Source organism: Anabrus simplex, chromosome 8 (assembly GCF_040414725.1).
Source record: "Anabrus simplex isolate iqAnaSimp1 chromosome 8, ASM4041472v1, whole genome shotgun sequence".
In the NCBI taxonomy this organism is placed as follows: domain Eukaryota; kingdom Metazoa; phylum Arthropoda; class Insecta; order Orthoptera; family Tettigoniidae; genus Anabrus; species Anabrus simplex.
The window spans coordinates 16114588-16128452 of NC_090272.1; the positions used below are offsets into that span (position 1 = coordinate 16114588).

Genomic DNA, 13865 nt, shown 5'->3' on the forward strand with positions numbered 1-13865 from the left:
GTTATTATACACTAGTTTTTATTGCTACCCCGGAGATTTACTGACCTCGGAATGACGTGTCAGTGTTCCCAATGTCCTTATGCTTTGAGTGAACATGTCCGTATATTTTTAGTTATTAAATGCGCCATTAATTGTGATTTAAAATTGATTATATTTTCATTGCTTCGCCATAAGGAGAGCTCTAGAGTGGGTACACCAACATGGCGAACCGCGCGCTCAACTTGGCGTACTTTCTCCTGCAGCGGAGAGCTGCTATCAGCGATCCATGTATAGAGATCAGTGAACCCACCTTCTCAATACATGCAAAACTGTTGCACATAAATTATATTACAACATTTTTATTATATTATATTATATTGTATTATATTATAGATGGATTCCATTATATTAAATTACCTGTGTGAAATTTCTTCATGTCATGCATTCTTACCTGAGTGCACTTGAGCTTTGTCAAACTGTGTCCTCATGTTGGCGGTTCGGGAAGACCCTTGGCAGAATACCTTTCTCTCTTCTTTATGTTCTGCTTCCATGTTTCTGGCTGCCTAATTTGTTTCCTTGATTCATGAGGAACCACTTTAGAAGCATACTGATTGTGGTCTGACATTATATACATAAAAAACTCACAAACTCGCTTTAAAATCCTTCAGTTTAATCTTGTCATCAACACACAACCAGCATTGTAGATGAACAAGATGCCCATTATTGGCTCTAATCGCTTCCGTCACAAACTTTGTAACTACTTTTATGCTCGCTCATTGGCTAACTATCTGTAGCGGCTTTTGAACCTAATTGCATATAATAATAGTGGGTTTTGAACCTCACTCCAATTTTTAAATGTGTAAAACTAGTGAAAAATAGTGGATATTGCTCTTAAGGGTACTCAATTCATAATCTCATGAGAAAAACAAACCAGGATATGCAATAAATGCAATATTGAAAAAAGTTGCCATAGAGGGTTTTGAATCTAGACGATTCATATGGAGAATTAAAGGCAGCAGAAATAATAAGTGATTTATGTAATACACTAAAGTAGTGTATGTCTATAAATGTATGTGGTGCCGTATGACACCTTCATGCAATTATGGTAAACAGAAGGGGCCGATGACCTCGATGTTGGGCCCCTTTAAACAACAAGCATCAATCAATGGTAAACAGAAGTTCCCACCTAATTTTTAATGTTGTGTGACTAAACACATTTTATTTGTTTATTTTAGGTGCCTTTGACTTTAAAATGTTTTCTCCATAGGAAATTGAGGAGCGAAGATCTTAGAATATGAAGCTGATGAATGTAGCCTTTCAGGTGATGAACTGGTTTCTGTTGATGAGTTGGAGCACATTCTGGTTTCTATTGATGAGTTGGAGCACATTCTGGTTTCTATTGATGAGTTGGAGCACATTATAGAAGAATATCAGTGTAACAATAGTGAAAGTGTTGAAGCTAGCAGCATAGATACAAATGAAACGGATGATAGACCTGTGATGTCACATGAATCAGTCACATATTGCGTGAAGTGATATGAAAATGGGAAACCACAGAAAACCGTCTTCAGGCCTGCCAACAGTGGGGTTCGAACCAACTATCTCCCGGATGCACACTCACAGCTGTGCGTCCCTAACCGCACGGCCAACTCACCAGGTATCACTGAAATTAGCAGCATCTGAAGAATGATAATTTTGGAACTCGAAAACATGAATTTTCAGCAGCAGCAGAAGAAGAAGAAGAAGAAGTGAAATGGAAAATTTAATTTTTCTTTATGTACTATAGGTACATATTATCATGATTGTTTAACTGTCTTATTTGGAATAACATACGTGTTTCCTATGTAAGAGTCTTCTTTTATACATAACCTCTTATTGCATGGAAGTATCATGACGCCACATCTGTATTTACAGAAGTTAGGCATCGGAAAATTCAAAATTAATATTTTTGTGTTCCAAAAGGTCAAAGGTAACCAAAAAACTGAAAAAATAATTTTTATGTTACTTTAAAATAATTTGTGCACGAAGAAGTTAAACATAAAGCACCTCCGGCCTTCTTCCCTCGCGGTACAGGAGTTTGAACCTTCTTTGCATATGCAGCTACAATATATAATTTCCCTGTTACCAAATTTTCTCAGGCATCTCAGCTCTGTCTTAACACCCTTGTGTATCAAATACATATCTCTTATGCAATTCCTGCCTTCCTCTTTATAGCTCTCTTGCTCAATATTTCCCGTTTCACTTGCCTTCTTTGCATGAATAAAAGATACTCACTAAACAATGTCACACGTAAAGTCCTCATCTGCCATGAAACAAACCTGAAAAGCGTGCCTCGTGCATAAAAACAATAACTACACTATACTGAAATATATTCCCGAACGATCTTAATAGCGCATAGCCTCTGCAATTAAGGAATCTATCTCTCGTCTCATAACATGACACAAATTAATATAAGAGAAACACACTCCTAACTAGAACTTAATAATTTCCCTCTTCCCCATCTAGTAAGTAAACACAAACCAAGGGCTCCAGCATGCATATGCACCTGAAATCAACACAACTTTACTTTAAACTAATAGCACAGCTCAGCTCCAAATGGTTGATATTCAACATTCATCTAGTATTTACAAAAGGATCGAACTAGGCTAATTCTTCTCTCTAAGGACATGCTTATAATTTAGATATGTTGCACTTAACTTTGCCGATCTCTGCTCGACGTCTTAGGCCATCATTACAACACACTGTATGATGTTAGAAGACACACTGCTGGTCCTGGTAGTTGCCATCACTGTCTTTGAAATGTGGTGCTCCTATAATGGTAATGTTAGGATTTCTTCTCTGCTCGAAGTACACGAGTACTTGTACATATGCCTAAAAGAATGGCTGTTTATAGGTAGCAGCCGGTATATGAAATGGACCTGTTTACACACCGTTAGTTCAGGGATCGGATCGCAGGCATAGCAACACACGAGCGGTAAATCACGGAACCCACTCGCTACAGCCGCGACCACGATACGCGAACCGATTATAGTTTGTACTTTACATGTTACATGTTATAGTTTGTACACCGCACAAATGCAAATTAAAGTCTGCGGGCTTTATAATATTGAATACTTATACCGTCTCTAACTGTTAATAGTTTCCGTGCCAAGCCCGCACTTTGGCGAAGCCGTTCATTTACACACTGGGCAGAGGTAACTGCCACCCTAATTCGGACTGTTCACTCCTGAATCTGAATAAATTCACTCGCACAGGGGTTGTGCATATTAATTATAGTCTCAAAATAATGTCTCATAGTTAGCGATAAATTGTTCTCACATCTAACTTGAACAAAGTGTCACTCTTGAAAGTACAAAGCAAATAACTGGCGCGTCAGTCACAAGCTACCACAACTGCCTACCAGAATAGACTGAGGACGAAAAACGAATGAGAACGACTGAGAGCGCTTTCCCCGCGGCTCGCTCTTTTAAAGACTCCCTAGCTTCTTTCAAACGCGGGGAACTTCCACAATACACTACCCCGACAGTTCAACCACCGTCTGAGGGCAAAGCACCGACCCGTTACAATATATCAGTTCTTTACCATGATTAAAGGTAATCAATATTCCTGCATCAGGCAAAATTACATCTAATAATCATCCTATAATTTATTGAACTGTGAATATTAACAATATAATGTTATTTATCTTTACTTATGTTATCCATAGAGAAGTTTATTTTTTGTTGTGATTTATGCTCATATATCTGTGGCTTGGTTCTAAAAGGGCCAATGTCATTTTTTTAATCCAAATTGAGATATTAACTGATACAAACACATTTTATCCTGGCTTGCAACATGTTAAAAGGGCCAGTGTCTCTGTTAAGTACTAAACGAACAGTTAACGTTTAATTAAATAAGCCCTCGCCAATAATGTTAGATTACCAATAAAGTTTAGAGACCTGGCAATTTTTAAAGAATATGATAGAAAAGATTAGCGTTTAATAAGGTGAATTCCACAAAGAAATGATAAAGTTATTTAAAATTAGTTGTTGAAAAGAATAATTGGAAAACTATAAGCAAAACTTCAAATGCTCATAGCTCAAAAACAGGTTTTTTGATATTGGCCCTTTTAGAACCAAGCCACAGATATAGCTTGTGTATTTTCCTTGTAAATACGGCAGGCTATGAAAGTTGTAAACAAAATGTCATGAATTGTTTCTCCAGACTGCCATAAATGAAGGCTGCATGAAATGGACTCTACATCTTGTTTGAAAATCTTATTCCACATGTTATTTGCAGCACCTGTTCCGCGAGCCTGAACGTCGCCCACCAGTGTTTGTTTCTAACCTTTTTACTGGCTTGGTGGCTGTACCTCTTCTGTTGCTGCTGGCTTTGGTAAGTTTTCATTCATTTCTTTAATATTCTGGTACTAGGAAAGCAAAACTAAGAGTTATGAAGCTTCTTGCAGCTATTCTCATTAATAGTACAAGGGAAACATGTTGGCCGTATTGAGAGATTTTCGAATAAAGGGTATTGAGAATCACGCTGCAGTGAAAATGAGTTCTTGGTTGAGTAGTCGTAGGGGTGTTCATAGTGTGCTGAAAGATGATGAGGTCAAGGTCTTAATGACAGTGGAGCTTCAAAAGAGTGAAATTGAAAATGCTAATGTTAATTTGTGTTACGCCCCACTAACTACTCTTACGGTTTTTGGAGACATTGAGGGGTGCCGGAATTTTGTCCCGTATGAGTGTTTTTGCGTGCCCATAGATCTACCGACACAAGGCTGACGTATTTGAGCCTCTTCAGGTCGCACCAGAGTGAGCTGGGATCGAAATTGAATCAAGGTACAGCCAAACCACTGCAGTGGGTGCGCAGTTCTTTCTCAGACTAAACTAGTTTTACATTGGTCTGTTTTCAGTCTACTTTTGCTGTATGAAAGGCACTGAGGATAGCTGAAAGTAACAAACATGAAAGTAGATAGAATGATTCCTGGTACAAACTGATGGGAACAATAGCATGTCAATCACATCATTTCTATAAAATTAAATTATGTACAAATATATTCATTAACAGTACAGCACAACCTGAAGTGACATGTCATTCATTACCTGAATTCAAGTTTCGAATCTCAATAGCCTGTTCAGTAATATGCTACCACATGTAATCATGTAACTCAAACCACTGCCACAACTAATCAGAACTTCCGTCAGATCATGGTCGTATTACCGAGCATCAGTACGTAATCTCACTGACTAAGCTCTGTTTAATGTAAATTGCAGCTGAAAGAGCGCACAAAGTGTCGAGCGGTGGAAAATAACTGCACATCAGTTCTTTTTTCTACATAAATAGAGGTTACATCCATTTCCTATTGAGTGTCGGCTTGAATGCTAGGCAATATATCTGCAAAAGACTTCATTTCGGAAAATGATGGATCACTGATGTTGGCGATGTTCACCACTTCCGCATTCAATAAAAGATCACTTGAAAGGGAAATTGTGGATCATTTAGTTACGTGAAGTAATAGGACATTTTCTCACAGAACTTATCCTCTTGCCTAAGATTGTCAGTGATAACACTAATTGAATAGCCCACCATCATTGTGTGGTAATCGACGTCTAACAGTAAATGTGCAGATCTCATTACTTTCGGCTTCACAATTCGACATCACATCCTTTAGCATATCAAGGAGAACTAACTTATGGCATTGTTCACTCAACCACATGGAGACGTCCAGTGCCTTTCCCACTGATGACGAACCAAACCATAAGTTTGGAGGGATGTTCCACAGTCTGCACAACACAATCGGGGTGTCACTTTTTACCAGGGTGCCTTCGTACAAACTAAATTTATTTTTAAACGTAAGGAACTTCATCTTCTGGTCCGTATTGAACTGAGATCACAATTAAATTAGAATCTAGCGGGTTCCACCTTTTCAATACAAAATACAATGTTGTTGGATGGTATTTACAACATTATTTATTACAGAACATGTTTCGGTGTTCAATTTTTGACACCATCAGCTGCTCAGAAAGTGCGAAAGAACTTGGCAATCTAAACATTAAACAACATATTGTCATACGTAACTCCTTAATATACTTATATACAAACAATAGAATATTGCACTGCTTAAATCCTAAAACATCTACAGTAAATTATGCTATATTAAAACTCTAATATGTAACAAGAGAATTCTTCTAAGTCATAAATATAAAATTTCTTGTCTGTTTGATGAGTTGTCTTCACACTCCTTAATGTCTGTGATTTTGTACTATCGTACTATCTAATTCAAAATCACAAACATTAAGGCATGTGAAGACAACTCATCAAACAGACGAGAAATTTTATATTTATGAATATTTAAGAATTCTCTTGTTACATATTAGAGTTTTAATATAGCATAATTTACTTTAGATGTTTTAGGATTTAACTAGTGCAATATTCTATTGTTTGTATATATGTATATTAAGGAGTTACGTATGACAATATGTTGTTTAATGTTTAGATTGCCAAGTTTTTTCGCACTTTCTGAGCAGCTGATGATGGTGTCAAAAATTCACCGAAACATGTTCTGTGATAAATAATGTTGTAAATACCATCCAACAACATTGTATTTTGTATTGAAAAGGTGGAACCCGCTAGATTCTAATTTAATTGTGAGATTTATTTGCCAAAATTTTTAATGTGGATATGTCACTAAAGCAAGCATGATACAAAATGGAAAAGCCATTAAGATTTGGTTTAGGAATGGCCTTGAACTTAGAAAGTACATTTATCACTACTGTACATTTTAATGATACTCAATGATTTCCAGAAGTCCAAATCTCAATGCTTGTGCTCCTTTGCCCATGCAAGACATTTTGACATAGGAGCAGACCTGCAAGCCTTGAAGTTCATGTGTGAAAGTTTGCAATGATGTCGCTGTGTTCCAGTTTCATTTTAATTTCTTTAGTAGAAACAAACTGGTTCTCATAGCATATGATCTTTAAGGAGTTCTTGGACCTTGTATTGGTCTTCTACCACACCTGTTCTTCCTTTGAGGGAATAATTGTTCACCAAAGTTAATTTTCTTCTTTAGACACCTCATGGAGATTCAGATGTACCCAGTCTTTGAGAAATCTCCCGATTTGAATACATACTGATCCCAATCAGAGATCTTACCTCTGTAATCATTTGAGAGGTCATATCGCTTACTTTACCCGTTGTTTTAGTATCGTATTGTATGCAAAATCCCTCAGTAATCAGAAAAGTTTATTATTGGAGGCTAAAGATTGTAAATGAACCAGGAAACCAACTATACTAGATGTTAATAATGCACTCTCATCAATAATCAGTTCTCACAAGAATGATACTGCAGAACAAATTATTCATTAACCCTCTGTTGGTCGCGCCTTATCCAGAAGGCGCCAGCGCTAGTTTTTTCGCCGTACTTCACAGCGCATGTGTCTGGTGAATCTGCACTCACAGTATCTTAATAGCTGCCAGTGTCTTACAGTACAGTTGAGAAGTTGTCATTGTTGATATTGTTAGTGTTGGAATACTGAATGTTGGCGCTTACCGCATGCGACATGACCTGAACCTTCCATGTTTTTAAGTGTGGTTGGTAACTGTCATTTTTTTAAATTTAAACAATCGTAGTGACTTGAAATTATTGGACTGATGATAATTTTGACGAAGAATGAAGAGGACAGTGATACTGACGCTGAAGATCTTCTGGCTGAGAGCAGAGAAGACAACTGCGATACTGAGGAAAGTGGAGAGGAAGATGAACCTCTTCTCAGGGACATCCTGTATTTTGCAGGGAAGAATGGGGTAAGCACCCTGAATGTAATCCTAGGAAGAAAACACCCTAACATAATTTGCTCACCAAACTGTCAGGAGTTATTGTTGATGCATGTCATGTAAAAGGTGAAGGTGAGTGTTGGAAATTGTTTATAACTGACGAAATGTTACATAATGTCGTTTCATATACAAATCGGTATATAGAACATATAAAAGGGCATTTTTAAAGGAAAAGAGATTTAAAAGTGACTGATATTACTGAAATAAAGGCATTCGTAAGGCTTTTATATTTGGCTGGTACTTTACATGCCAGCAAAATAATGCTGGAGGACTTGTGGACACGGATGGCGATGGAGTGGAAAAATTCTATCTTGTTATGAATTTGAGGCGTTTTAAAATTTTGCTTCGTTGCTCTCGTTTTGATGACAGGGTTACAAGAGAGGAAGTATTTCAATCATTTGTTGACTGTAAGAAGAACTATTCCCTTGGGGTGTTCTTAACAATAGATGAAAAGCTTGAAGCCTTTCATGGAAGATGCTGGTTTAAGCAGTATGTATATCACATCAGTACCAGCCATATACAGGATCAAAATATACGCCCTAGTGAATGCAAAAACTTTCTATTGTCATAATTTGGAAATTAACTCAGGGATACAGCCAGATGGGCCGTTGCATATCAGTACTATTACGGCGGATAATTGGTCCACAGACTTGAACTTGATTTGTAGAAGAAGAGTTTATCTTACGTCGGCACCATTAGAAAGAATAAAAGATGACTGCCAGCTGAGCTTGTGAATGTGAAACAAAGGACAGTAAAGTCAACAATGTTTGGTTTCGATGAACATGCCACTTATACCAGCATTACTGGCTATCAGCTGGTACTAGTAAAACATAGACACGTAAACATTAAAACTCAGAAAATATAAACAAATTAAAAGCAAGAAACTTACCTCCAGTGAAACAGATAATTAGCCGGAGATCCACAGACCGAAGAAACCCTTGGTACGGTAATAAATTGTGTAATTCTACTAAACAAAACAAGAAGTTCTTTGGAAACATAAGGTACATATTTAATTCATAAGAGAAAAGTCTTCCATACTTTTGTCATCTTCAAATCTTTGGTCTCCTAGAGCTTCTGTAAGCGGTTCAAACAAATGAAAATCACAGGGCGATAAGTCTGGGCTGTAAGGAGGATGAAGTGTAGTCCAGTGCATTTCCTGTAGTTTGGAGACAGAGCTGCAGTATGGGGTTGAACGATCTCCACTAACAAGTTTTAAGTTAAGAGAACAGTCCCCGAAAACAGAAATACAACATAAATCAGTACATGAAGTTGATAACCTTAAAAAAGATCACGTATTTTATAGACTTGGGCCTAGTAAAAATAGCATATTTAACCATTCTTTTACTATAAAACAGATGTGAAAAAGGAGAATTCGACTAAGGTACTTATAATGAAATTTTCAGGTAATATTTAATAATTTGAAGCAATACATTGTCCCGAAAGTAGACAGGTTTTATCAACCACATCTTCTGGATTCTAGGCCCATGTTTTTCCAGTTATGGGTACCGGTAAGAAAAATGTGCAATTTTTTTCTTTCAGAATAGCCGTTTATTTCTTAAGAATTATCCCTCAATAAATTGAAAAAAGGCCAAGAATAAGAAGCCTACATATTCAAAATTGCATGCCTGCACATACCCTATAGTCTGCTCAATTCATGATTGTGGTAAATTAAAATAATTGCATAACAGTTCAATTTCCACTCACTTATGAGAAGACATACCAGATCCTTTCTGACAGCAATTTGTACAATTATAAGCTGCACAAGGGTTCACCATCCTTGAATAATTTTCCACTCCACACGTAAGGCCTAACTGAACTCTCCTTTAATATTTCCCATCAGTTTAACTACTGCAAAAGCTCTCACTTATTCACTGAAAACATTAGGCAATATATTATCACTCCATCACATGCAATACAACAACAGATCCACTGACATGCTAACCATGCATTCAACACTGGCGATACGCAAATGTGTTCATATTCCTGATAGCATCAGTGCGGCCTGTGAGTATTATGTTATATGTACTGTAATCTTGAACCTTGTTACATTGAACATTTCCCTCGCCACTTGATTTTGCACTTTCAATTTCTCCCTTCATCAGGAGGTTCTAAAAGATGGGTCTCATCACAGTAATCAACTTTACGGAGCGTTTGCAATCCAAGTTCACCACCTCTGACCCCTTGCCTGAATGGTTAGCATAGTGCTCTTTAGTTCTGAGGGCCCAGAGCTCAATTCCTGGCTTGGTCGAAAATTTTAACCTTAAAAGGTTAATTCCCTTGGCTTGGATATTGGGTCTTCCTACTGTCCTCAACATCCCTTAAATTCACACTATCCTTCCATTATAACAACATGCAGTTTCCCATACATCAGTTCTTTGTTAGTTTCTGTTCATTTCTTGAATGCCAACTATAGCTTACTCTTTCTGGGCAATTTGGCTTTATTTCTTTAGTTTTGCCCTGTAAATACACCTTGTTAATAGCTGTTTCTTTTTTCAACAATCCCTGAAATTTTTGAGTTTGTTGTAACTTAAAAGCTTGACTGTTTACCTCTGTCTGTCTGTCTGTCTGTCTGTCTGTCTGTCTGTCTGTCTGTCTGTCTGTCTTTTTTGGGCTTGTTGGCCGTAAATTATGGTTGCAATGTTTCACTGAAAACTGCATTCAGCATTTTGAAGCATTCCAAATTTGATGACCACAAAGCTCTGAGAGTTTGACCAGGGTAGGTAGTGCTATTTGTGATTTATAACATGCTTGTAATATTAAGTTCCTGTTTTCTGTGTGTTTGTTCTAACTCTATATTGTATATGATTTAATTTAACACTTGTTTGGTCCTCTGCTATATTACATTATTCAAGTTGTGCAATTTCATCAAAACCAAACAGGTCACAGAGATCAAGTACTGAAGATGTTCTATGCTTTCTCTTGTAGTGGGCCAAGCTGGGAGTTAACATTTCCAACTTTCCATTTTCACTGCCTGCTGTTGGATTCCATTTAGGTTTGGGAGGTAAGTGGCATCCAGTTTGTCATTGATAATGTTAGTGATATGCCTCTCATGGAACTTAAAAATCAGAATGTTGGCCAGAAGTTCATTTGTTTGAAGGACAGGACAAAGTTTACTAAAATTCCTCTCACCTATTGAGTCACAGCTCAAAATCTATGTTTTCAGGAGTGATAATTCTTGTCTATACAGGTCAACCACCTGCCACCCTCAGTTATTGTTGACGAGTAGGAATGAAGATAGATTAGTTATGAAAATAGTATAGTATAGTAACCCCACTACTGCCCAGCGCCATAGGTGGCACAGGTACGGAAGTGCTTTACACTACTTATCGCCAACTATTCATATCGACAAAAACCTGAAAACTTCTTCTTTCTGTGTCCGCTACTAATGAATGATGTAACCAGTTGAATGTTGAGTAACTCGAGTTTGGACGCAAGTCGACCAGGCAGGAAAGCGATGGTCTCTCTCACAAACAAACTCGAAAGCTGTTATCACTGACTGCGAGCTGTAGAAAAATGTTTGAGAACATTTTTGTTTTCTTATTTACTAAACTTACACCAAAATAGCCTCAACCCTATGTAAAGAAAACTAGGTCTCTAAAATATTTACTATAGCAAAAGAAAAAGTCTCAATAGTTTGTAAAAAAAGTATAATTTACTTGTTTCTTGTTCAGGTTAGGGATCATTCTATCAATTAATAGAAATAACTCAGGGCTATTTGGGCCATTTTGTATCCCTGAGTTCTTGCTCGAATGTGCACGTGATTTCTTTACTCCTTTTTCTGCAGAATGTCACTGAAGTTAACTCCAATATAGGTTCGACCCGAGTTAACTGCTTACCACACTGGACTGGACTGTTTTCAAGGAAAGAAATTTAAGGATAAAGACCTTGACCTGTCTTTGTGAGTGCAAGTTTCTACGATGAATAAAAGAATGACTTTAAGTATGAATGAATGTGAGAACAGAACATTGCACACCATTTTTCATTGATATGGAATAACTGTTGTACTTTGTACCAATGCTGACGGAAGTGATAAAAGAGCAGTAAACCATCAGTTTTTCAAAAATGTTGAGCTATTGGTCCTTGTTGAGAATAGGATGGATGACCAGCACTGTCAAATCAAAGATTTCAGCAGTGGCATAATATTGTGTGACCATGTGCCTACTCACAAAATTCCAACTAATTCAAGCAGCATCAGAGTGGAACTGCTTCCTCCTCAGTGAGCTAGATATCTTCAGCCTTTGGCACATTATAGGCAGCATCAAGAGAGAAAAAACACTCAAACGATTGCTGATGGCGATTGTTGTCAATTTGCTGTTAACACATTGAACACTGGCATATTTGTGCTGTATACTGAGCATTTTAGCCATACTTTGAGACTTTATAATTTCAACACTTGTTGAGATAAATGAATTGTTCTTGTTGAATTTGTAACTATAATTGTCTTATCTCAGCACTGATCTCATTTAATTTTTAATTTTTTGCACCGCAATATAAAAGGGGGCCAAAATATTTATGACGTTTTTAAACTTTTTTCTTTTTAAATTTCAGTTCATGTTTGTAATAATTGTTTCATATTTAGGCTACTTGAACATTTTTTACATTAGTACATTACTACTGTGCTTATAGGAGAAAAAAAATATTTGTCAATATAATCCTTTTTCACACTCCCAATTAACAAAATTGATGGTATTTTCGTTGGAAAATGGCGAGCTGCGTGATGGTTGATAGAAGATGGTGGCAACGGCAGATCTTTCTGAAATTCCTCTTTTTTTCTCCGGAAATGCAGCTGAAAGAGCTTTCATGTAGTGATTCGGATGACAAATCTTATTGTTATCTCTCGATTTCTTGTACAGAATGAAGGAATTGACCACTGCCTCGGTGAAGAGATTAAAAAATACTTTCTTCCACCACTTCAGAGTTTTTCTACCAAATGGATAGTAAGCTAGTAGCTGGTCATTGTGGTCCACGCCAGGTTTGTTTTCATTGTAATCTAAGACAACGTCTGGCTTCACCTTTTCCGTTGTACCAAATCTAGATTTTACCTTGACTGTCGAGGCCGAAACACTGTGCTACACGTTATTCAGTAGGTGGATATTAAAAATAACACTTGTAGCATACTTCCTATTTACACTGTGCTGTTGATAAAATGTACACATGACGCGTATCCCTCCACTTCAAGCAAAACAAGTGATCACTTCTACGGAATGAAAATTCTCCTTCCTTCAGTGGGAAATTCATGAGGTCTTTTGGAAGTCCCATTCCATTTTTCATTACGGTACCCACCGCAAGGGTTTTTCCTTCCATAGCTCATAAAATATCATAAAATGGGCGTATTTTGTGGGTATAAAAGTGTCATTATTGTTTGTGTGCAGCATATTTAGAATTTGAAAGAATCGATCCCTGCTCAGTAACTTCCTAGAGAAAGTGGTTTGAATTACAGGATGATTACTCCAGTAATCACTTAGTTTTGGCATTTTCACAATACACATATGAAGCACTTTGCCAAAAAAATATTACAGTTCAAATAATTTCACTGTGATCCACTTACTCCAGGTAGAACTCGGCTTCAATGTTCCAATGATATAGATGTTGATTCCCATAGGGAATCTGAAATATTTGTCCTGAATGAGTAAATTTATAATACCAATATAAATGGTCCGTTATTGGACATTATAAATTTTCCAGCTAACTCATTCTTGGTTGCCAGCGTTTCGCCCTCGTGTGCTAGGGTGGGCTCATCAGTTGGTACCTAGCACACCTACCAATACGCTGGCTAGTGCATACCGTGGAGGCCACTGCGTAGGCTAACTAGAGCCACCGGCAGTGCCAGTGGACTAAGGGACTTTGTCTCATTATCAAAAATTGATGCCTGCTTGGCCATCAGATGATATAGATGTTGATTCCCATAGGGAATCTGAAATATTTGTCCTGAGTGAGTAAATTTATAATACCAATATAAATGGTCCGTTATTGGACATTATAAATTTTCCGGAAAATCAACATCTATATCATCTGATGGCCAAGCAGGCATCAATTTTTGATAATGAGACAAAGTCTCTTAGTGCATT

At 37.2% G+C, this 13865-nt stretch overlaps 1 protein-coding gene across 1 annotated transcript in view; it reads left to right on the plus strand.

Annotated features, from left to right (window-relative positions):
• The window catches only part of OstDelta (oligosaccharide transferase delta subunit), a 427988-nt gene that overhangs the window by 366862 nt on the left and 47261 nt on the right, over positions 1-13865 (plus strand). The window contains exons 11-12 of the mRNA XM_067152997.2: positions 4258-4353; positions 10723-10798. Of these exons, the coding sequence (XP_067009098.1) occupies positions 4258-4353; positions 10723-10798 (172 nt within the window). The remainder of the gene's footprint in view (positions 1-4257; positions 4354-10722; positions 10799-13865) is intronic.